The sequence below is a fragment of the Saccharomyces paradoxus genome, chromosome VI (genome assembly GCF_002079055.1).
Source record: "Saccharomyces paradoxus chromosome VI, complete sequence".
NCBI classification, from domain to species: domain Eukaryota; kingdom Fungi; phylum Ascomycota; class Saccharomycetes; order Saccharomycetales; family Saccharomycetaceae; genus Saccharomyces; species Saccharomyces paradoxus.
This window is the reverse complement of record NC_047492.1, coordinates 99,715-124,424: the sequence shown is the minus strand read 5'-3', so window position 1 is coordinate 124,424 and position 24,710 is coordinate 99,715. Positions and strand designations below refer to the sequence as shown.

Sequence of the window (24,710 nt, the reverse complement as noted above, 5' to 3'; positions counted from 1 at the left end):
GAAAAAGTGAATTGGAAAACAGACGAATACTCAAACAATGGGGCTTACAATGTCATACGTAACCACAAGTAGTGGCCATGGCGCTATATAGTTTCATATCTTCCACTGAAATATATATAGTAACTATCTGCCTCAGCACGTGACTAACATGTGATATCGTTGCTAGTGACAACTATTTTTTGGAATACTTTATCACATCGAACGGCTGAGTCCTTATTGGCGAGAAGTCTCCGCGGAGCAGCTTAATGCGAACTTTAGTGTATTATAATGCTAATAAACAATTTGATGATTGTTCCCTACCCTTTGACTCATCTTGCATATAAATATATATATATACGTATATATATATACACGTTTTTGTTTAATCGTCTCTGTTGTATCATCAAAGAGCATATCAACAGTTCACAATGTTAAGAATCAGATCACTTTTAAATAACAAGCGTGCCTTTTCGTCTACAGTCAGGACATTGACCATAAATAAATCACATGATGTAGTTATCATCGGTGGTGGGCCTGCTGGTTATGTGGCTGCCATCAAAGCTGCTCAATTGGGGTTTAATACTGCATGTGTGGAGAAAAGAGGTAAATTAGGTGGTACCTGTCTTAACGTTGGATGTATCCCCTCCAAAGCGCTTTTAAATAATTCCCATTTATACCATCAAATGCATACAGAAGCGCAAAAGAGAGGTATTGATGTCAACGGTGATATCAAAATCAACGTCGCAAACTTTCAAAAGGCTAAGGATGATGCTGTTAAGCAATTAACTGGAGGTATTGAACTTCTTTTCAAGAAAAATAAGGTCACCTACTATAAAGGTAATGGTTCATTTGAAGATGAGACCAAGATCAAAGTAACTCCCGTTGAAGGACTGGAAGGAACCGTCAAGGAAGATCACATATTAGATGTTAAGAACATCATAGTCGCTACGGGCTCTGAAGTTACACCTTTCCCCGGTATTGAAATAGATGAAGAGAAAATCGTTTCTTCAACGGGTGCTCTTTCGTTGAAGGAAATCCCCAAAAGATTAACCATCATTGGTGGAGGGATTATCGGATTGGAAATGGGTTCAGTTTACTCTAGATTAGGCTCTAAAGTCACTGTAGTAGAATTTCAACCTCAAATTGGTGCCTCCATGGATGGTGAAGTAGCCAAAGCCACTCAAAAGTTCTTGAAAAAGCAAGGTTTAGACTTTAAATTAAGCACCAAAGTTATTTCTGCCAAGAGAAACGATGACAAAAACGTCGTTGAAATTACTGTAGAAGATACTAAAACGAATAAACAAGAGAATTTGGAGGCTGAAGTCTTGCTAGTTGCTGTTGGTAGAAGACCTTACATAGCTGGATTGGGTGCTGAAAAGATTGGACTGGAAGTAGACAAAAGGGGTCGTCTGGTTATTGATGACCAATTTAATTCTAAGTTCCCACACATTAAAGTGGTAGGAGATGTTACATTTGGTCCAATGTTGGCCCACAAAGCTGAAGAAGAGGGTATTGCAGCGGTCGAAATGTTCAAAACTGGTCAAGGTCACGTTAATTATAACAATATCCCTTCGGTTATGTATTCCCACCCAGAAGTAGCATGGGTTGGTAAAACTGAAGAGCAATTGAAAGAAGCCGGCATTGACTATAAAATTGGTAAATTCCCCTTCGCGGCCAATTCAAGAGCCAAGACCAATCAAGACACTGATGGTTTTGTGAAGATTCTGATTGACGCCAAGACTGAGCGTATTTTGGGGGCCCACATCATTGGTCCAAATGCCGGTGAAATGATTGCTGAAGCTGGTTTAGCCTTGGAATACGGTGCTTCCGCTGAAGACGTTGCTAGAGTCTGCCATGCTCATCCTACTTTGTCCGAAGCATTTAAGGAAGCTAACATGGCAGCTTATGATAAAGCTATTCATTGTTGAAAACAGAAAACAATAAACAATACAGTATAGTATATATTTATGAAGTACTGCTTGATATTGAGTAAGTAAAAAAAATTGCACAAGGAATGAATACATAAGAAACTCAGTATGTGGAAGAAAAAAAAATTAATATAAAAAAAGATCAAAAAAGGGGCGAGCTGGGAATTGAACCCAGGGCCTCTCGCATGCTTTGTCCTCCTGTTTAATCAGGAAGTCGCCCAAAGCGAGAATCATACCACTAGACCACACGCCCAAGTTATTTGATGGTGGTAACTACCTCAATATGCAATATCTAATTCGTAGTCCAGTCAAATTTAATGAAAGCTGGAATGCAAGGATTGATAATGTTATAGGATAATAAACTACAACACATAAAACAAAAGAAAAAATAAGACCATTATTATGTAAAATTATCGATTACCTCTTGTGTATTCCAATATTCTCGAGGAGAACCTCTAGTACATTATGTATACCTAATATCATAGTCCTTATCAACAATAGAATCCCAACAATTATCCAATTGCTCACCTGATTCTCATAAATGAGGCACCCGAAATGTATAAATACCGGAACAAATAGTTTAGATCAGAGATTCTGCGCTCCCACCCTTTAGTTAGATTTAGATCTCATATTGTTGGAATGAAATTCTAATATCATCTATTTAATATTATATTATAACATGCGGTGCAAGAGGATGGCATAAAAATTGAGAAACAGTCATCCAATCTAATGGAAGCTGAAATGCAAGGATTGATAATGTAATAGGATAATGAATGACAACATATAAAAAGAAAGAAGATAAAATAATAACACTATGTAGAACTATCGATTCCCTTTTGTGGATTCCTATATCCTCGAGGAGAACTTCTAGTATATTCTATATACCTAATATTATAGCCTTTAGTAACAATGGAATCCCAACATTTATCTAATTACCCACATAATTCTCACATATAGATTATGTGACACAAGTAACATTCTGTGAATCCAGTTGATAATGACTCTTGGCTACAAGTTACTTCCCTAAGACCATATATTAGGATTGCCAAGTCGCCCTTGTATTACTCGGGCATGCAATACAACAGTCGGAAGGAGTAAAGCAGGTATATTTATGTATAAGCTAAAGAAGAGCAAGATCCATCGTCTTCTAATTGCCGTGGATGATGCGGCAAAAAGGAGGTTTATGAATCTTGTATTAGCTTTCGGTAGATCTAATCCTGGGAAACACTGCTGAAAGGACCTGACAGTATGGTGTTTCTTGCTCATCTGGTTCATGTAGACGATTACTGTAGTTACTATCCTTAAGCCTGATTATTTAAACATCTAATGCACGATAGTCCGCAGCTATAGGTTGTAAACACCGGCCGCGCATATGATTGAGCCTTTTGCTCTCAGAAATAGCGGTAAAAATTCGTTCCTTGTAACCCATTGGAAGGGCATTTTATTGCGCACGCAGTTATATTGTTTAAAACACTGGGAGGGCAGTAGTTTTTCATCAAAATAAGAAGACATACCAGCAAAGACCCTCTTTGCTTAATATTCGAATAAGGCTCTACCAATCTGACGTTCACAGCTCAAAAGACTAGATTCATCGCAAAACCAGTTTGCTTCTGTCTTTAGTTTTTCCCATCATAAGGATAATGTAAAGGATATGGATGTCATTTTTTTTGCTATCACACTAATGACTGGGCTTCAGAATTTCTTTTGCCTACAAGTCAGTCTAGTACACTACATGATATCTGACGATTAATAATGTTTTCAAACTTTTGAAATAGACGAAGATTTAACTGGAATCAATCGAGGAGATCAGGGAGGACTATAGTTGTTGATTTGTAAAAATCTCATATTCTGTATATTGTTGGTTTGTTGGGCGTGGTCATTTCAGAACGAGGGAATTTCCAACATTTAATACACGCCAAACTCTATGATCAATTCTACAGATGGCGTAGGGTTTTTGTAATTTCTACAGGATACGACGACCAGTGCCATATTAACATTTTCTAGTGTTTCTGTCTTAGGAAATGCCCGTGTTTTTTCTCCTAGCAACCGTTTAGTGCCAAGGGTTCGACGACTGAACGAGCTCAAGGTAGACTTGGCTTTGGTTCTATTACTTGGCTAAAATTGTGCCTGCAGGTCTAAAGGCACATCTCCTGTAAGGACATTCCTGTACTCTAAACATACGAAAGATATGGGGAATATGAAGCGTGCCTCTTATACGAAGTAAAGCATCGTTCAAGAACAATCCATCACCATAGTAATAATGGTTTAGTGGCCAGAAAGTGGAAAGCGGAAGATATGAGTGTAAGATGGGCCGCCAGTAATAGACCGTTTGTGAAGCGGTAGTTGCTCGAAATCTTTTATATAAATAGCGCTGCTTTGATCATCCTTTTATGCGAATATGTCTTCATTCCTTTCTTTCCTGTTAAGCTTATATCAGCACTAACAAACAAAACAAATACAATGGTCAAATTAACTTCAATCGCTGCTGGTGTCGCTGCCATCGCTGCTGGTGCCTCCGCTACCACCACTCTAGCTCAATCTGACGAAAAAGTCAACTTGGTTGAATTGGGTGTCTACGTCTCTGATATCAGAGCTCACTTGGCCCAATACTACTCCTTCCAAGCCGCTCATCCAACTGAAACCTACCCAGTTGAGATTGCTGAAGCTGTTTTCAACTACGGTGATTTCACCACCATGTTGACTGGTATTGCCCCAGACCAAGTCACCAGAATGATCACTGGTGTCCCATGGTACTCTAGCAGATTAAAGCCAGCCATCTCTAGTGCTCTATCCAAGGACGGTATCTACACTATCGCAAACTAGAGACGGATGCCTTTTACCAATAAAATGCTATAGGAATTAGGAAGTAACGAAAAATAAAAGATATTTTTTCTTTTGATGGTATAGTAATAGGTAATTACATATAAGTGTATATTTAATATTATGAACTTTTTTCGATCAAATTTACTGATTTAAGCACCTATTAATATGTAAATTGCTTATGAATTTTTCTTTACCCTTGTTGTATATATATGAATTAACTTCAAATTGACACAATTTCTATATTAACTTTAAAAGTGCTTTACCGCATTGCGACAAAAAAAAACTTATTTCTTAAATAGGTATACACTCTCCGGAGTTCGGTGCCTGTACGAAAGTTCGTTTTGCTGAAATACATCAAGCAGAAAAGTTTTCTTCTTACAATAAGAGTGTGAGACGATAACAAGCCTAGTTTAATTTATATTTAAAGCATATTCGACAGATAGACTGATACGATGCGAAGTTTAATGCCCCAAAAAAAAAAAATCCAGGCGCTTTAAAGCAAGGTAACACGATGAAATGCAGGTTATTTTTAATCATCGATAGATCATCCAAAGTCGCTGTATTCGTATATTGGGGCAGGATCTTTTTGGCACCACAATTATCGTATTTGAGTAAACAATAGCCAACATTTGGTAGATGTTTAGATGCAGAGAGTTCCATAAATCTTGTTCTCCTTTCTATTTTTTTTGGCGCACTACTTTTTAGTGTGGAAAGTGAGGTTATGTAAGAGAGGAAACAAAAGGTATCCACAAAAATATCCCCTTCTTGATTCTGAAAATGGACGCTCTAAATTATCCAAAGTAATATAGGGCATACTGCTACCAGCATCGTACACACTTGGAGCTTATTCTTTTCTGAAAATTCAATGATTTCTCAGATATGACCAAACCATTAATATGCGCCGACTATTGCAGTTAGTTGCCTGGCAAGTCGCGGAAGTTTCTGGCTTCCTCCTATGTAGACTTTGCTGTACACAGCTAGAAACACCTTGATGTTCGCAAAGAAATACAATCACACGTAGTACATAACTATAATATCTTCTTATAAATAGACATACTCTTTTTTTTTTTTATTTTTTTTCTGGTTTATTGTGATTTTGAACAGTAGGCAACTTCCAGAGAAATGCCTTGCTTAGCAGCATGCCACTGGAAGCATCCAACGGCATTAACAGAGTACAAAAAGTCGAAATAACACGAAGTCTGCTTTTCCCACAAACAAAATGATACCATTCAAAAAAAAGATTTTTTCCGACCTGATAAAAAATTTCTCGCCATTGTTCATATTATAGAGCCATCTTTGTTCGCAATCCCGGCTTTTATTCTGTTAACTTTGAAAAAGGCTACCATATAAGAAGTAAAAAAGATGCTCTGATGTATGTTCTCTTACTGTGCTTCAAGCAGGTGACATTATACACGACTCAAATTAAATAAATTATCTAATATCCTTGGTAGAGCCTTCTTCGCACTTGTTACATATGAAGTGTCTGTTGATCCTTCCAGGTAATTCCAGTGTGTCAGCTAGCACCACCTTGGATACTGCGGCTTTTCAACTATTCTGTCGCCGCTGCAAAAATTTCGAATCGCACAGAGGCGCCCATGAAATTCGCCAGAAACGTATGGAAATATAACGCATAGTAAGCTTTTTTTAATAAATATTCTACTGTTTTTTTTACGAAATAAATATATTGTTCTTCCTTTTATTCTATGTATACATAGAGTTTTATTAAAATGTGTATATATGTGAAGCAGAGATGGAAAGAAGGAGCGAGTACTTTTTTTTAGGGGATCTATAAATTCAGATTCAGCCAATCTAAGCTCAGATTGCCATTCGGTGTGGTATTGACATTCGAGTTTGGATTTGTGTCTGCAGAATGATGATCTGCGGCAGAATCCAAAGGTTTCCAGAAGGCTTCGTTGTTGAAAGCGGAGGACGAGGAGTTGTGAAGGTTCATGTTCATGGTCATATTCATATCAGGCTGAAAGCTCGAGAACGTTTCTACCTCGACGGGTGCGGAGCTCGAGAGGTGATGGCGGTTGTTAGAGCGGAGGTATTGTGGGATGGAGGGTGAAGCGATCTTCGGAATGGGTATGTCCTGAGACTTTAAAGGCGCGACGATGTTCAGTGAGTTTTTCCTCTTGGACGCCGCCACGCTTGCAGTGTAGTTCTTCTTTTTCCCTGCTGCTCCTGCATTCGAGGAGGACGATGGAGGGGGCGTTATATTGTTGTTTATCTTAGTAGACGACCTCTGCCTCTTCTTGATGATGTCAGTTTTCAGCGACAGGGGCCTTGTGACACCGTGAAGCTTGAGGAACAGACCGCAAGCATTGCACAGGGGAAGACCCTTAGGGTCTTTCCTCCACAATGGAGTGGTAGACGTTGTGCAGTTGGAGCATTTTATATCCGGGTTGGCTGAGGCGTTAGACGAGGGCGGAGTAACTGAAGATTGCACCGAAGTAGAGGACTTGATCTTCTTCAACGCAGGTTTCTTCTTCCTCACGGAGGAATTTCTTCGCGAAGCAGGTTTCACTATAGATGGAGACGGATTTCTTCTCAGTAAAGGACTATTAGTGTTTGCGTTTGTGTTTGTGTTATTGTTGATGCTGTTACTGTTATTATTATGACTACTATTATGACTATGATTATTATTAATGCTATTATTACTTAAAAATGGTAAGTTATTGGTGAAAATAAAGTGGTCATCGAAGGAGGACGAGCAGGAAGTGTCCAAAAAATTGGGAAAACCAGAAGCATTATGTGAAGCGCGCTGGGAAGCGCTGTCCATGTCGTTGAGCAGGTCGGAATGTACAATAGAGTGAGTCTCCACATCATCATCATCGTCATCGTCATCAAACACATTCTCAAAAACAGAGGAACCGTTGAGGTTCATGTCCGAAAGGAAGAACTGCTGGTTATCAGTGTCGGTGTCATCGAGGTCATTGTTGCCAGGGCCAGCGGCGTTTGCGCCGCTGGCGAAAGGCGAGGCGGAGAAGTCCATAATAGAGTTGGAATGTTGCATTATGCGGTTAATTTGATGGAAAGACGTGCGGTTATGCAAACGCCAAGAAAGGTTCAAAATACGGTTAGAATTGGGCAATATTTTCTGGGCGCTCGAGTACAAGTCCCAGATGTCTTTGTTTAAATTCACGTCTGGGTCGGGATTCGGGGCTCTGTTCGTGCTCATAGTTATATTCACTACCGTGCACCGTGTACAATATATATATATCTATATATATATATGCATCTGTGCGATGAACAGAACAGGGGAAGGCCGGAAAAGCAAAGGAAAGAAAACGTGCATGCTAATACCGGGGCCGGGAGTGGCACACACCTATATATATGTGGCTGGGCCGGGCAGCGCAAGTGCGACTCGTAGTGCTGTTATTACTGTTGCTGTGTATTGTGGTGGCTGTTAGTACCAGCAGTAGCTGCACCGGTACTACCAGTACGCTGCGCTGCTTCACATTGTACTGTTATGTGTCGGCCTGTGGTCGGACGCAATGATTTGTTATCTTATCTTATCTTATCTTCTCCCTTATCAGCCCGTTGTTCCTGCTTTGTTGACGTTGGGCACTGGGTGCAAGCACACCTGTTATCGGCCGGACCAATCAGTCGTGCACCCACACACCCGATTGCGTATAAGAGATCCGGGTTGCTCATTGAAATTGAATCAGAGCTTTTAGTGTTGTTGCTTTGATATGGTTTTGGCATGAAGGAGATTGAGTTAGTACGCAGGAAATGAGTATTTATTTACTTCTTAAAGTAACAGCTTTTATGTTCTATAATGTTGGTAAGAGTTGTGTGAACAAGACTGTATGAATACGTCAATAAAAAGAATGCAGTTTTGTGCGTTTCTCAAAAAGAGAAAAAATAAAATTTATTCCTTCAACTTTATGTAGATTTAGTAAGTAATCATGAATGAGTTATGTTAGATTTTGATTATAGTGAATGTTGTCTTCGGCGGCTAAAATCGGAAAGCGGGACCGGTCGCATTTGGGAATATATTAGGTGACCCGCCTTTGGTATCGTTTGTTGGTGTTACCCGCTTGATTATATTAATCCAGACAAAGAAAAGAGGTAGAAAAAGGAAAAATTTTTTTTTTCCACACTCTCTTTTTTTTCAGTAACTTTGTTCCTCTCTACGTAAAAAGTGCTTGAAAAATTAATAAAACGCATTGCTGTAATCTTGAACGTACGTAATACTTGTGGTTAACGCACATGTAAACTTGTAAATATAGTTCCGTATATATATATATATTTTACGTATATATACATTAAAGGCACGTTCTTCCCTCTCTTCCCCGAACGTAAAGATGTCTGACTTCCAATTAGAAATCCTGAAGAAACTAGACGAGTTGGATGAGATCAAGTCCACACTGGCCATTTTCCCTCAGCATGGTTCTCAAGATGTCCTTTCCGCTTTGAACTCTTTGAAAGCTCATAACAAGCTGGAGTTTTCCAAAATCGACACAGTTACGTATGATTTGACCAAAGAAGGCGCTCAAATTTTGAATGAAGGTTCGTACGAAATTAAACTTGTCAAGCTCATCCAAGAGTTGGGCCAACTGCAAATCAAAGATGTGATGTCCAAACTGGGCCCTCAGGTTGGTAAGGTCGGTCAGGCCAGAGCTTTCAAGAACGGCTGGATCGCTAAAAACGCCTCGAACGAGCTTGAACTCTCTGCCAAATTGCAAAACACCGATTTGAATGATCTCGCTGATGAAACTCAGTCTATTCTAGCGCAAATTAAGGATAATTCGCATCTAGATAGCATCGATCCCAAGATTTTAAACGACTTAAAGAAGAGAAAGTTAATTGTTCAAGGTAAGATTACAGATTTCCATGTTACAAAGGGGTCAGAGTTCTCCACAGACCTCACCAAGTTGGAAACCGATCTTACCTCCGACATGGTCTCCACCAATGCATACAAAAACCTGAAGTTCAAGCCTTACAATTTCAATTCTCAAGGTGTGCAAATATCCTCAGGTGCTCTTCACCCCTTGAACAAAGTCAGAGAAGAATTTAGACAAATTTTCTTTTCCATGGGCTTCACAGAGATGCCCTCGAACCAATACGTCGAGACAGGTTTCTGGAACTTCGACGCCCTTTACGTCCCACAACAACATCCTGCTCGTGACCTACAAGACACTTTCTACATCAAGGACCCACTAACCGCTGACTTGCCTGATGACAAGACCTACCTGGGCAACATTAAAGCCGTTCATGAACAGGGGAGATTCGGATCCATCGGTTACCGTTACAACTGGAAACCAGAAGAATGCCAAAAATTGGTCTTAAGAACCCACTCTACAGCCATCTCCGCCAGAATGCTGCACGACTTGGCCAAAGACCCAAAGCCCACTAGATTGTTTTCTATCGACCGTGTTTTCCGTAACGAAGCAGTTGACGCCACCCATTTGGCTGAGTTCCACCAGGTGGAAGGTGTTCTTGCTGACTACAACATCACTCTGGGTGACCTGATCAAGTTCATGGAGGAGTTTTTCGAAAGAATGGGTGTCACCGGTTTGAGATTCAAGCCTACCTACAATCCTTACACCGAGCCATCGATGGAAATCTTCTCTTGGCACGAAGGTTTGCAAAAATGGGTCGAAATCGGTAACTCTGGTATGTTCAGACCGGAAATGCTCGAGTCCATGGGCTTACCAAAGGATCTTAGAGTACTTGGTTGGGGTTTATCCTTGGAAAGACCCACTATGATCAAATATAAGGTCCAAAACATCAGAGAACTGTTAGGCCATAAAGTCTCATTGGACTTTATCGAGACCAACCCTGCTGCTAGATTGGACGAAGACTTGTACGAATGAACTCACCGACCCCACTAGTTTTCTATCCTCTGTCCGAATTTATGGTGTTTATTGTATACAAAACAAATATATACGTATATGTTAATATAGATTCTGATTTATTTTCTGTCTATATATGGCTATGTTTTACCGTCCATGTGAAGTCGTTGAGAGCGGAAGCGACTTGTCTTGACGGGGTTCCCGAACTTGTCAATGGGCTCCAATTCGCCTTCTGCATGAGCGGTGGGCGATGATGACTGCCATTTCGACGCCGCAGTTTCCTTCAACCGTCTGTACTCCACTGCAACCGCTTCCTGCAACCGATCTGGATGTAGTGCTACTTCGTCTTCGTCATTTATGTAACTTTCAGGAAACTCATGTTCTACGACATCCACCACAACATTACCGTCGTTTTCCTCTTCCTCCTCCTCCGTCGCCACTTGCTGGTTTTCAAGTTGGAAATCTTGAATTTCGTCACGCAGCAATTCCACCTGTTTATTGTACTCTTTGAAATCCTCGAGCTTCTCCACTATGGTTCCTGGATCTTCCTCTAAATCGTCGTCATATAACCCCAATGAATATGCCTTGACCATATCATCCAAATTCCCACCTAGTGCGTGATAGTCAACATTTGTAATTCTAACCGGCTTATCTCCTACCGTGGCTCCTGTCTGAGCCATCGATCTAGACACTTCTTGGATCTTTGAAGGAAACCTCTCTTGCTCATCCGCACTACTTTTACTTTGATCGAGCACGAGTTTCTTATCACCATTACTATCATCATCATCATCATCACTTATATTCTCGAAAATTTTGGGATCAAATTTCTTCTTCATTGATTTCGATGATCTTGGTTTTTGCAATGATTTCAGATTTTTCTTTTTAAATGGAGTCTCAAATTCGCTGTTACTATCGGTTTCCGGCTCTCTTTCCACTATGTTGCTGAGAGCCAGTTCTTTTTCCACAATATCTTCTACAACTGGTCTTCTCTCTATTATGTCGTTTACAGCCGGTTCCTTTTCTATGATATCTCCCACTGAAGATTCCCTTTCCACTATGTCCCTGACAGCCGGTTCCTTCTCTATAACATCTTCCGCAACTGGTTCTTTTTCCACTATTTCGCCCACCGCTGGCTTCCTATTTTCGTATCTGAAGGCTTGTGACGTGTCTTGTTTCTTAAAGGCTCTATCCTTCCTGAATCTGGACACCCTGTTTCTCCCATTCGGCCTGTTTGCTTCCCCTTCATGCCTCTCTTGATTTATCAGTTCTTCTCTATATTTTTCATGCACTTCATCGGCCTCTTGGACACCCAACATCTTGGCAAATAAATCACCATCAAACTCGCCCGATGTCATTTCATTAGCGATACCGATGGTTTCCTGGTCATCATACGTGGGGACCCCAAAAGATTGCATTTGTCTCTTGTTCTCTTCTTTCAAGTTTTCAACTTCGTGAATTTCAAGAGAAGAGGCAAACCCAACTTGCTTCTTCTTCTGGTGTTTGACAGACTCCTCAGTAATAGAAGCCTTCTTTAAAATAGGTTTCAATGGATTGCTAACTTCACCTTCTTCCTGCTTATGTTCTTGAGATAGCTTTTGTGCGCGTAGTTGTTGAATTTGTTTTAAAAATGAGGACTGTGCTTCAAAACCAGGTATAATGGAATGATTCAAATACTCTTCTTCATCTTCATCCTCGTCATCCTCTTTATAGTTATACCCATTAACTTTGAAATTGGAGTTTTCGAACGCATCATAATCATAACTTATCTCATCAGCGCCAATAGACCCGTCCTCCAATTCGTCCTGTTGGTCCATCTGCTGGACTAAATCGGCGAATGTGTACACGTTTTCTGTATCCACTTTAGATGGTTCTACTTTTCTCTTTATTTCATTGTTCCTTTTCGATAGCCTTCCCTTTAAATTTTCTTCAAATGAATTCGATTTCTTCTCCTCTGGTAATCGTTCCTCCTTTTGGCCGACCAAATATTCCTCTTCCTTTTTGGACTTCGACTGCGATGATTGCTTTGTTGTAGGAGTAACGGAGCTACTTATGACGTTTCCCTCCTCATCTAATTCTTCTCTAATCTCCATGGAGGGCAGGAAATCTTGGTCGTCATCCGCCTCCTGTTTTTCAGTTTCAGCTCCAGTCTCCATAAAATTCAAATTGTCTAAGGTCTTTTTAGCCTCTTCGATCTTCAGATCAAACTGCTCAATGGCGTCCTCCATTAGTTTTAATTTATCATCAACAGATGTGATGGCCTCCTCTTTGGTCTTTTCAACGTAGTACTCATAGCCTAGATTCAAGTATATCTTTCTGGTAGAAATTATGATGTCGCCAAACACCATCCCTTGGCCTTCGGCCTCTTCTTCACCCCCATCGTTATCATTGTTGAAGCTAACCAGTCGGCCTCTGATATCTATATAATGCTCTCTTTGTTCAGCAAGAAAATTTCTCTTATCTTGCAGGCTTTTCAACGTACTTTCTACGCTATCCGTTAACACATCCATAGTTATTACAACCTGAGGATGCCCATACACTATAAGTATTACAGAAGATACATACAACACTGGCTGTTAGAACCTTTAACAGCAGCTCATCGCCAATCCTCTGAAAATAAATTTCAAAACACCCATAAATTAATATTACCCGTATATCGCTATTTCATTCCATATTCGCTCACCATGGTTGGCACTCATACTGCAGGAGTAAGCGAGGAACCAGAAAAGAATAAAAAATTTTCTCGGTCGGCCGCGGGTGGCAAAAGCACGATCCGACCACAAAATTGTACCACTACATATCACATGGCATAGTATACAAGCGATACCCGTGAAAGGCCTACTACACAAAAGCAAAAAAGTTTGCAAAAACAGCCAAAACTGTGCTCGTATTCTGGTGGTCGTTAGACACTCGCAATATTATTACACCATAACGCGTTCCTTTGAGCTGCTATAATAAAACAAACGCTATCTATTTTTGACTCCTCTTTTTGCCACCCTCGCCCTCCTTTTATCCATATTCTCACATTGTACGGCGACAGCGGACTTCAAGTTAACTCAAAAAAGAATAACACGCCCTAGGGTAACAACATAGTCACGTGATTATAGAGGATAGTAATAACAATAGCAAATAACAATAATAACCATGCCGACACCTTCAAACGCTATAGAAATCAATGATGGTTCGCATAAATCTGGCAGAAGCACTAGGCGGTCCGGTTCTAGAAGTGCGCACGATGAGGACCTCGATTCACTTTCGAAAGGCGACTCTGGTGCTGGAGCCAGCGCTGGCAGCAGTAATAGTCGATTTAGACATCGTAAGATATCTGTGAAGCAACATCTTAAAATCTATCTGCCTAATGATTTAAAGCATCTGGATAAGGATGAATTGCAACAGAGAGAGGTGGTTGAGATCGAAACTGGTGTGGAGAAAAATGAAGAAAAGGAAGTCCATTTGCATCGAATATTACAAATGGGTTCTGGTCATACAAAGCACAAGGATTATATTCCAACCCCAGATGCTTCTATGACTTGGAATGAATATAATAAGTTTTATACGGGCAATTTCCAGGAGACCACTAGCTACATCAAATTTTCTGCCACTGTGGAGGATTGCTGTGGTACCAACTACAACATGGATGAAAGAGATGAGACCTTTTTAAACGAACAAGTCAACAAAGGTTCATCAGACATATTAACTGAAGACGAATTTGAAATTCTTTGTGCGAGTTTTGAACATGCTATTCACGACCGTCAACCTTTTTTAAGTATGGATCCGGAAAGTATACTTTCTTTTGAAGAATTGAAGCCCACATTGGTAAAATCAGATATGGCTGATTCCAATCTCAGAAACCAGTTGAACCATGAGATAAATTCTCATAAAACTCATTTTATCACACAATTCGACCCCGTTTCTCAAATGAAAACGAGACCTTTAATTCAGCTGATAGAGAAGTTCGGCTCTAAAATTTACGATTATTGGAGAGAAAGGAAAATTGAAGTTAACGGGTACGAAATTTTCCCGCAGCTGAAATTTGAAAGGCCGGGTGAAAAAGAAGAGATTGATCCCTACGTCTGTTTCAGAAGAAGAGAGGTGAGACATCCGCGGAAAACAAGACGAATAGATATCTTAAACAGTCAACGTTTAAGGGCGTTGCACCAGGAATTGAAGAACGCCAAGGAGTTGGCTCTGCTTGTTGCTAAACGTGAAAATGTTTCCCTAAATTGGATTAATGATGAGTTGAAAATATTCGATCAACGGGTACAAATTAAGAATTTGAAGAGATCTTTGAACATTAGTGGAGAAGACGATGACTTGATCAACCACAAGAGAAAACGTCCTGCGATTGTCACAGTCGAACAAAGGGAGGCTGAACTGAGGAAAGCTGAACTTAAAAGAGCAGCAGCCGCTGCGGCCGCTGCGAAGGCAAAGAATAATAAAAGGAATAACCAACTTGAAGACAAATCTTCTAGGCTTTCTAAGCAGCAACAGCAGCAACTATTACAACAACAACAACAGCAGCAAAATGCGCTTAAGTCTGAAAGCGACAAACAACTCTTAAACGCATCCTCTTCTTCAACATCGCAGCCAATAACATCCCATGTTTATGTCAAACTACCATCTTCGAAAATCCCTGATATTGTATTGGAAGATGTAGATGCTCTATTAAACAGCAAAGAAAAAAATGCAAGGAAGTTTGTCCAGGAGAAGATGGAGAAGCGGAAAATTGAAGACGCAGACGTCTTTTTCAACTTAACGGATGATCCCTTTAATCCGGTATTTGACATGTCGTTACCTAAAGATTTTTCGACCAGTAATATTCCATTTGCATCTATCGCGTCATCTAATTTCCAGATAGATAGATCTTTTTATTCTGCGCATTTGGCAGAATACTTGAAAGGAATCTCTGATGATATCAGAATATATGATTCAAATGGCCGCTCGAGGAACAATGATAATAACAACTTGAATACCAGAAGAATAAAAAAAACTGAACTGTATGACCCATTCCAAGAAAATTTGGAAATCCATTCGAGAGAATACCCAATAAAATTCAGGAAGAGAATTGGTAGATCCAATGTTCAATATATTGATCGTATGCCAAATTATACAACATCGTCGGCCAAGTCCGCTTGTTCTTTAATGGATTTTGTGGATTTCGATTCAATCGAAGAAGAACAATATTCAAGAAAAGGTAATAACGACACTAACTCGATAAATGTTTATGATTCCAAATATGACGAATTCGTCAGACTTTACGATAAGTGGAAGTATGATTCACCACGAAATGAATATGGCATCAAGTTTTCGGATGAACCGGCAAGACTTAACCAAATTTCAAATGATACTCAAGTGATTAGATTCGGCACCATGTTGGGCACGAAATCCTATGAGCAATTAAGGGAAGCCACCATCAAGTACCGTAGAGACTACATCACCAGATTGAAACAGAAGCATATACAACATTTACAACAACAGCAACAACAGCAGCAGCAGCAACAACAACAGCAACAACAGCAACAACAACAACAACAACAAAAGCAGAAATCCCAAAATAATAATTCAAATTCCTCGAACTCCCTGAAAAAATTGAATGATTCGTTGATCAACTCGGAAGCTAAACAAAACTCTTCAATAACGCAGAAAAATTCATCATGAGCAGGACAACTTTATACCTCCCTCAAATACATTTTCTACACATTGGCATTAAAAAAAACCCCCCGATATTCAAAGTTTACAAATGAAAGTCGAGACAATATTATTGAAGAGGCAAATTGCCAAAATGAACACCAATAACTTAATAATAATAATAAAAAAAACTATCTTCAAAAAATCGAACTTCCAGGAGGAAAATAGCGAGTATAATCCAGTTGTAATATTACCATTTTCACAAGACTTCATATTTCCCCTTTTTTATTTTCCATTTCACACCATTTATTGTAATCTTTCGATTTTTCACACGATTTCATCACTAATGCTTGATGTATTTAAGTTAGATTCATACTCTTATATAGACAATTGCATAACTCATAAGGTACCTTTAATTTTAAATAAATGCATTTTTCATTATCCACTTTTCTATATGGCGCGAATTCTGAGAAAAGTTTCAAATATTACCAAATCATAACAAGAAAAAGTAAAAATGGAATCTCAACACATTCTGTGCATTCCAATCTAATGATAAAGCCACACTAGAAATACTCCCCTATACTTCTAAAACATTGGCCTATATCTTAGGCTAACCCCTTATAAAATAATTCTCATTTCGTTATGGGTATCAGGAGATTAGTTAGTGGTATTACGCGACCCATAATTAATAAAGTTAACCCATCTGGTCACTACTCGAGAGTACTCGCTTCTCGTGAAGACCAGGATAAAGCTTCCTCCAAATATAAAAACAATGATAAGACAGCCAAAAAACCATACACATACCGCCTTTTCTCTATTCTTGGCATTTTATGCATTTGCTCGCTTTTATTGATATCGTTACTCAAACCTTTTAACGGTGCAGATGCTCCTCAGTGTAAGTCTATTTATATGTATCCATCCTACGCAAGGATCGATGGATTTGACGAAAGGTATACACCATTGGCACACAAGTATCATCTTTACTTATATCGAGAACAAGGCGTAGACCGAGGACCTTTAAATGGTGACGAGTTGCAACTTGATGGTATCCCTGTACTTTTCATACCCGGAAATGCAGGCTCTTTTAGGCAATCTAGATCAATTGCTTCCGCTTGTTCCAACTTATACTTTGATTTTGATACCAGGGCAACTTTGAGTAACGAAAACGTGCAGAATTTGGACTTCTTTACGGCAGATTTCAATGAAGACTTCACCGCATTTCATGGTAAAACAATGCTTGATCAAGCTGAATACCTAAATGACGCGATCAGGTACATCTTATCTCTTTACGAAAGGACTCCTGATTACCCACATCCAATTCCACAGTCAGTCATTATCGTGGGACATTCCATGGGCGGTATTGTATCGAGGGTCATGCTAACTTTAAAGAACCACATACCAGGAAGTATATGCACTATATTGACTTTATCCTCACCTCATGCTGCTTCACCAGTAACTTTTGATGGTGACATTCTAAAACTTTACAAAAATACAAACGAATACTGGAGGGATCAGTTATCCCAAAACGATTCTTTTTTCTCAAAGAATATTTCACTGGTTTCCATTACAGGTGGTATATTGGATACTACTTTACCTGCAGATTATGCATCCGTAGAGGATTTGGTTAGTTTAGACAACGGGTTCACGAGCTTCACAACTACTATTCCAGATGTTTGGACTCCAATTGATCATTTGGCCATTGTTTGGTGTAAACAATTAAGAGAAGTGCTAGCGCGCCTATTATTGGAAAGTGTAGATGCCTCCAAGCCTGAAAAAGTTAAGCCATTGGATCAGAGATTACAAACTGCAAGAAAACTATTGCTTTCGGGGTTCGAAGACTACTCATTGGTGAATAGTAAGTTGAATTATCCTCAAGAAAACTTACAAGAATTTAGTGACAACTTCTTTTCTGATTACTCCACTTTGGAAACGAACGACGTTCTAGATATTGCAATGTTTAGCCTTGAAAAGTGGCACAATAATTATACAAAAATAAATATTCCAAGTAACATCTCCTCCACGGAGCACCTGCATTTCACGTTGTTAACTAGCCTAGATATGCCCATGATCTATTTCTGTAAAGATTCCATGAACCTAAGTTGCACAACAGCTGCTGATAGTATTCTAACAGTGCCCAGGTCTTCAAAAGATACTCAATTCGCAGCTAATTCTTCTTTTGGAGAGGGAAAAAATCCGTTTAAGGCTGTTAGTATTGGCAAAAACATACTACAGAGGTATGACTACCTAATAATAAGCAAACCTACTTACGGTGAGTTTTCTGAACAAGAAGATATGGGGGAAAATCAAGGTTTTCTTTTGGCGTTGTTGTGCAACACATCCAACGTCCAAGTTACCAAAACTACACCTTCTCAAATATTGCTCTTTGGAGAAAAACTGCACTTGAATGGGAAAGATATTGAGCAAGTTATAAGTTTCGATAACTTGTGGGATTCTTTACTATCGTATAAATTGGAAACGAAGATTGACACAGGCAACGGAAGCGTAGCGGCCGACGAGGCATTGTTTCAACCTTTCATAAGGCAATGGGTTCACGAACCATTCGAGACTAAATGGCATTTAAATATTCTGAACAACAGCCTCGATATAAATATGCACAACGTAGCACCGTTTATCCCATTAAATGAAAGCGAACCAAGATCACTACAATTAAGTTTTTTTGTTCCACCGGGAATGTCTCTGGAGGCAAAAATGACCATTAATTGGTCTTTGACTTTAAAAATGCTTTTTATCAGATACAGATTAGCACTTGCATCTTTTCCGGTCGCGTTTATTGCACTCATCTTGGCATATCAGTTTTACTGGTACAATAAGACATCTGAATTTCCTTCCTTTGACAGCACTCTAGGCTACATTTTGAAAAAGCATGGAGTATTCATGTTTTTTACACTTTTCTTAGCTTCGCCCACAGTTAATAATAAGTTGGTACAACGAATACTTTATTTCTTGGATCCCGTCGGTTTGAATTATCCATTTCTGCTATCCAAAAGACACATGCATGCAAATTTTTATTATTTGGGGATTAGAGATTGGTTTATGTCAACTATTGGAATACTCTTTGGGATTATGACAGTTGGGTTACTGGCGCTAGTTTCTAGGGTTTTTGGATCTTTGGAAACATTAGTAACTTTCTTTCAACGGAAACTATCAAACGGAAGCACTGAAAGTAAAGAGTCTTTTGATACAATTGAACCTAAAGTGTATGGTAAGGAAAGATTAATGGCATCGATGCTTTTATTACTGTTGATATTTCTTTACATACCGTACCAGATGGCGTTTGTTATCACATTAATAATCCAAATCGCTACCTGCATTAGAATAGCGCTATTACAAGTATCAAACTGCGAGCAAAAAACGAACTTGCGAAATTATAATATGACGTTGCTCATGCTTTTACTGTTTGTTAGTGCCATTAACATTCCTATCATTATTGTTTTCTTGCATAACGTTGCCATTAAATGGGAAACTTCATTCAGGTCCCATCATAATATCCTAGCAGTAGCACCAATTATTTTTTTGGTTGGAAATAATTCGGTTTTCAAGATGCCAAAGAGCACACCAATAGGCTCGTTAGATGGTACAATCACGGTCATTTTATTCGTGTACCTAACGGTTTTCAGCTTCATTTATGGAATAAGAAACTTGTACTGGATACACCATCTGGTAAATATAATATGTGCCTGGTTGCTATTCTTCGAATCAATTCATTAGAATTATAATCCAATGAAAAAAAATCACTGCATTTATTGCCTTACAAAGTTCTAAATCAAGGAAAATAAAAGCTTGAACCCGTAAAACTAAAGGTGGTCTCTACGACTATTCATGGGGTTTTTATTATGTAAAGGAGTTTAAATATTATCAAAAAGAAAGAAAAGGCCATTTTTTTTTATAGAGAATGATGCGCATTTACTGAGTAACTTAATCTAATGGTAAATTTATACCAGAGGTCACGAATTGCTTTTCCAAACCCGCAAAATCTTGATCATTAATTATCATTATCTTCAGTCCAAAATTTTCTCGCTTCCTCATCAGCAGCTGTATCGGGGGTATACATGTTGACTGGTTCGATATCTCCCTCTTTATAACTTGTATCAGCAAACGGTCCTATCCTTGTATTTTTTGAACTCGTGGGTGTCGGCAACTGATAAAACTGATTTTTCTCTATGTCATTCGCAGCCTCAGCAACAAAAGTTCTTTCTGAATGTTTATCTGATGTTAATTCTTTCCTTCTAGGATATAGATCATACAATCTACTTCTAAGGCTGCTTTTAGCATCATTGTTGATACTGTCAGTTTGAAAACTAGACAATGTGCCTGGATAGAATCTATCTGTAGATGTCGTAAAGTCTGAAGTGATTGTGTTCGTTTTGGATGAGTTATTGGCAGCTGTGGCCCACATTGACGATAGTGGTAAAGACAAAACAGCTAGTAATGTGGCAACGGTAGTTAGTACATCTGTACCCTGGTTTGGTTTCAAACTGTATGCGAGGATGAATATCACTGATGGAACCAGCAAAGATTGAAACGACATTATAAGTAAAATATGGAAACTATCGAACTGTTTGAGACCGAGGAACCTTCTTGATCTAACGGCCAGAATCAATTTAACTACCAGGACGAATGACATGAAGTTTATTGAAGATGCAAGTAAGATTGTGGATGCATTGAAGTATTTATCCTGGGTGGCACTAACATCATTATAAGTTACAATCATACCTTTAACAGCACTTACAAAATACATGGCCACTGTAGCAATACCTAAAGTGAAAGATATTGATGTCAACATCAAACCTATTCTCTTGAAGTTGTCACCCGTGAAAATGACTTTGATCTGAAACACTAGCGAAGTCTCAATAGAAGCCACCAGCAGTACCTGAATAATATTTGTAGCACCATATACATGAACATCACCTCTACTGATGAACTGAGGAAATCCGGTGAGAGCATAAGTCACTGAAGAGTAATTAGACAGTAAATATTTAAAATAGAGTGCAGAATGCAGAATGATCAAAAATAATGAAACTTGGTTGATAATGAAAATTGGCGTTTTCCTGCTTCTTGATATCATCCACATGACAATCAGAGTCAAGGCAGCTGCACCACACCTGACCCCGAACATAATAGCCTGAGTAACAGTACTGTTGACTAGGCCTTGTAACTCATCGAACGTGATGGTAGTTCCGTTGCCATATATGGAAGTGTAGTTGATGGAGCTCTGACCAGGATTATACGTTGGATCATAGAATAGATCGCTCAATGAAGGAGCTGCATCAGACATTTTTGCTTCTTGGATACAGTTGTTCTTAATGGTGCATTATTTAGTAACCAATTAAAATTGTAGCTAAAGCGAGTGAAAGGAAAATAATATCGTATTCCTTTGAATTCAATATGAGGTACTTGTAACACTTCTTAAATAGTATCCACCAACAGAAAAAAACCCTCGAATATGTAGAAAAGCTTTTTTTTTCATATGTGTTTCATCATGTATTTACCCAATTAGGAAATATACATGGCTGAAAAAACTTCAACCTGCGAACTACCAGGCACAGGTATCAAGCAGCATGTGCGACAGCCTGCCTGAATTCTTAGTGGGTACCGTTGTTTTATTGTAAAGCAGTGTGGTTCTTTTCATTTGTACTAGGCTGTCTTACTCAGGAGATATTTTGTCACATATCAAAACGTATATTGATGGATTGCAGCACCTATTCGGGCACTACAACTTTGTGATAATGCGTTTTGGCGGACACCCGGTAATCGAGCCAGGCCATTCTACAGTTCCTTCTATGTTCTTTATCTTGATTTTTTGGTGATAAAAGCTTATTGAGGTTTCGTAACTAAATTTTTCGTTTTTCTCTTGGGGAGGGGACATTATCTTCAATTGGCAAAGTAAAGAGATAAAGAGAGAAATGCAAGAGATGACATAGAACAAACCAACCTAACAAATTACGATGTCACTAAGGTCATTATTCCATACTAGCCACAGCAGCCACGAGAAAGATGCGTTGGTAAGAGAGGGTTACGATGCATGTCTGGAATCGCTTATTCGTTCTAACAGTGAAAAGGCAGAAGAACATAAAGGAAAAGCTATATCGAGGTTGTTAGAGAAAAAGGATGTTCGAGCTTTGAGGTATATGGGTTTGGGACCCCTAGGTTTTGTAAACAACTCACTGAGAAAAGATTGCTGGTATGAATTATTGGCGTCGCAGTTGCTTATTGATGATTCAGCGGAGTACGTTACGCCGGTGGAGAAACATAAGGATGAAGGCCAGGTGATATTGGATGCAGAAAGATCCTTTGGTGGAATTGTCGACAAGAAGTTGAAACTGCAGCTGAAAAAACTGCTAGTGGAGCTAATTACTCGGGTATTGAGAAAGTACCCAACGTTGAATTATTACCAAGGTTACCACGATATTGTCTCTGTTTTCATCATGTGCTTTAGTTGGGACATCGTAGAAGAGAAGGAATTGGAATCAGAAAACCTCTCCTTGCGAGAAGAAATTGATATGGAAAAGCTATTTTATTGTATTGAAGCATTTACATTATTATATCTGAGGGATTTCATGATGAACTCGCTAGACTTTTCATTTGAACAGTTGAGAGTCATCTCTTCATTGATAAAGGAATCAAATATGAAATTCTACAATATATTCAAATTTGACGAAAACGAACCCCTTTTCGCTATTGGGTCCATACTGACAATCTTTGCACATAATTTGAAACCAATAGATAGCGGTGACACCAACCTTCATAAGATTATTTTCCAAATATTCGACATGACGATATCTCTGCAATCTATGCATATACCTTTGATCATATACAAGAACCTACTATTAAAAAATGAGTCTGAAATCTTGAAACAAATAGAAGCTAATTCTGATGTCTTCGAGAATGATTTCGATCTGCGCCATGGTGTGATACAAACAGTGTTACAAAAAAAACTGTATGATGAACCGCTTTGGGAAGAAGTCTTGCAAATAACTAGAAACGATTCGGCCACAGCTAGCAAGAAAGCTTTGAAACGGGTGCGTCTAAACAAATATAGCACGTTACTCAATACAGCTTGTGGGAAGCCAGGATGCTTCGAAATGAGCACCATTATCTTCTATCTGAATGAACAAACAAAGATGAACGAGCGTTACAAGAAAGAAAAGTATCGTGGTGTCGCCGCCAGATCCAAAACAAGGGCGTTAGTTCAAAGACTTGGCCATTTTTTACCCTCCAAATATAACAAGTGGGGTAAGATTTCTTTGCTGATCGGGATTGTAGCTATCTTGTATCAACTACGGACTACGAGATCGCTAAGTTTAGTACTCAATCTACGCTACATGATTTCCACGAAATTGAAAGACTTATCACATATAAATATAAATCTGCACCAGGTCAATCACATTTGGGTGGATCCGATTAGGGACATTTTGAAACTCGGGCATCCAACTAGATAGCATATACAATATACCTTATATACTATGATATAGAAAACGGACTCACAAATAAGGTATTTATTATAACATGCTTTTATGAAATACCCTGCGGGAATTTCTTCGAGGATGACTTGAATAAGGAAAAGCGGAAAATCTAGAAGAGAGATTTTTGGTGTAGACAATCAGTACTTCTTCACAAGATCCCAAGGTATTAAATCACTGCCAAGATGGTTTCCCAATTTGCTATTGAAGTACGTAATTTAACGTACAAATTTAAGGAAAGCTCTGATCCGTCAGTTATTGATATCGATCTCGAAATCCCATGGAATACAAGGTCTTTAGTAGTGGGTGCCAATGGTGCTGGTAAATCCACCCTTTTGAAATTACTAAGTGGTAAGCATCTTTGTCTCGATGGCAAGATCATGGTCAATGGTCTTGATCCATTCAGTCCCCTATCTATGAACCAAGTAGACGATGACGAAAGTGTTGAAGATTCGACAAACTACCAAACAACCACTTATCTAGGCACGGAATGGTGCCACATGAGCATCATTAACAGGGATATTGGCGTCTTGGAATTATTGGAAAGTATTGGGTTTGATCATTTCAGAGAAAGAGGTGAAAGATTAGTTAGAATTCTGGACATCGATGTACGTTGGAGAATGCACAGGTTAAGTGACGGGCAAAAGAGAAGAGTGCAATTAGCCATGGGACTTTTGAAACCATGGAGAGTTTTACTACTTGACGAAGTCACTGTGGATCTCGACGTTATTGCCAGAGCAAGACTACTAGAGTTTTTAAAGTGGGAGACAGAAACCAGAAGATGTTCAGTGGTTTACGCTACACATATTTTTGACGGTTTAGCCAAGTGGCCCAATCAAGTGTACCATATGAAATCAGGTAAGATCGTAAATAAGTTAGATTATTTGAAAGATGTGGAGTTTTCTGAAGTAGTCAACGCCAAAGTTAATGGACAAGTGGCCTTTGAGGACGACAACAATAAGGTTGTTATTAGCAAGGTGAACAGCTTGCATCCATTGGCACTAGAATGGTTGAAACGTGATAACCAAATTCCTGATAAAGAGATAGGTATATAGATGAGCATACATAATTGC

General features: G+C 39.0%; 10 protein-coding genes and 1 non-coding gene across 11 annotated transcripts; 7 read left to right on the top strand and 4 right to left on the bottom strand.

Annotated features, from left to right (window-relative positions):
* Positions 1 to 407: 407 nt before the first annotated feature.
* Positions 408 to 1,907, top strand: LPD1 (dihydrolipoyl dehydrogenase; the record flags this gene model as incomplete). Its single annotated transcript, XM_033910157.1, has 1 exon — positions 408 to 1,907. One exon carries the CDS (start codon positions 408 to 410, stop codon positions 1,905 to 1,907), a length of 1,500 nt encoding a protein of 499 aa, XP_033766048.1.
* A 150-nt stretch (positions 1,908 to 2,057) lies between these two features.
* On the bottom strand, positions 2,058 to 2,160 carry SPAR_Ftrna1P. The gene has a single exon. It is a non-coding gene; the product is annotated as a tRNA-Pro (tRNA).
* A 2,207-nt stretch (positions 2,161 to 4,367) lies between these two features.
* Positions 4,368 to 4,730, top strand: PAU5 (seripauperin PAU5; the record flags this gene model as incomplete). Its single annotated transcript, XM_033910156.1, has 1 exon — positions 4,368 to 4,730. The coding sequence occupies one exon, from the start codon at positions 4,368 to 4,370 to the stop codon at positions 4,728 to 4,730; it is 363 nt and encodes a 120-aa protein (XP_033766047.1).
* Positions 4,731 to 6,516: 1,786 nt separating this feature from the next.
* On the bottom strand, positions 6,517 to 7,911 carry GAT1 (Gat1p; the record flags this gene model as incomplete). The annotated part of the gene is made up of 1 exon (XM_033910155.1): positions 6,517 to 7,911. The coding sequence occupies one exon, from the start codon at positions 7,909 to 7,911 to the stop codon at positions 6,517 to 6,519; it is 1,395 nt and encodes a 464-aa protein (XP_033766046.1).
* Positions 7,912 to 9,040: 1,129 nt separating this feature from the next.
* On the top strand, positions 9,041 to 10,552 carry FRS2 (phenylalanine--tRNA ligase subunit alpha; the record flags this gene model as incomplete). The annotated part of the gene is made up of 1 exon (XM_033910154.1): positions 9,041 to 10,552. One exon carries the CDS (start codon positions 9,041 to 9,043, stop codon positions 10,550 to 10,552), a length of 1,512 nt encoding a protein of 503 aa, XP_033766045.1.
* Positions 10,553 to 10,671: 119 nt separating this feature from the next.
* Positions 10,672 to 13,038, bottom strand: BUD27 (prefoldin-like protein; the record flags this gene model as incomplete). Its single annotated transcript, XM_033910153.1, has 1 exon — positions 10,672 to 13,038. The coding sequence occupies one exon, from the start codon at positions 13,036 to 13,038 to the stop codon at positions 10,672 to 10,674; it is 2,367 nt and encodes a 788-aa protein (XP_033766044.1).
* A 634-nt stretch (positions 13,039 to 13,672) lies between these two features.
* On the top strand, positions 13,673 to 16,186 carry EPL1 (Epl1p; the record flags this gene model as incomplete). The annotated part of the gene is made up of 1 exon (XM_033910152.1): positions 13,673 to 16,186. The coding sequence occupies one exon, from the start codon at positions 13,673 to 13,675 to the stop codon at positions 16,184 to 16,186; it is 2,514 nt and encodes an 837-aa protein (XP_033766043.1).
* Positions 16,187 to 16,798: 612 nt separating this feature from the next.
* On the top strand, positions 16,799 to 19,885 carry BST1 (Bst1p; the record flags this gene model as incomplete). The annotated part of the gene is made up of 1 exon (XM_033910151.1): positions 16,799 to 19,885. One exon carries the CDS (start codon positions 16,799 to 16,801, stop codon positions 19,883 to 19,885), a length of 3,087 nt encoding a protein of 1,028 aa, XP_033766042.1.
* A 274-nt stretch (positions 19,886 to 20,159) lies between these two features.
* STE2 (alpha-factor pheromone receptor STE2) lies at positions 20,160 to 21,452 on the bottom strand (the record flags this gene model as incomplete). The annotated part of the gene is made up of 1 exon (XM_033910150.1): positions 20,160 to 21,452. One exon carries the CDS (start codon positions 21,450 to 21,452, stop codon positions 20,160 to 20,162), a length of 1,293 nt encoding a protein of 430 aa, XP_033766041.1.
* Positions 21,453 to 22,122: 670 nt separating this feature from the next.
* GYP8 (GTPase-activating protein GYP8) lies at positions 22,123 to 23,616 on the top strand (the record flags this gene model as incomplete). Its single annotated transcript, XM_033910149.1, has 1 exon — positions 22,123 to 23,616. One exon carries the CDS (start codon positions 22,123 to 22,125, stop codon positions 23,614 to 23,616), a length of 1,494 nt encoding a protein of 497 aa, XP_033766040.1.
* A 206-nt stretch (positions 23,617 to 23,822) lies between these two features.
* On the top strand, positions 23,823 to 24,692 carry CAF16 (putative ATP-binding cassette family ATPase CAF16; the record flags this gene model as incomplete). Its single annotated transcript, XM_033910148.1, has 1 exon — positions 23,823 to 24,692. The coding sequence occupies one exon, from the start codon at positions 23,823 to 23,825 to the stop codon at positions 24,690 to 24,692; it is 870 nt and encodes a 289-aa protein (XP_033766039.1).
* Positions 24,693 to 24,710: the final 18 nt, after the last annotated feature.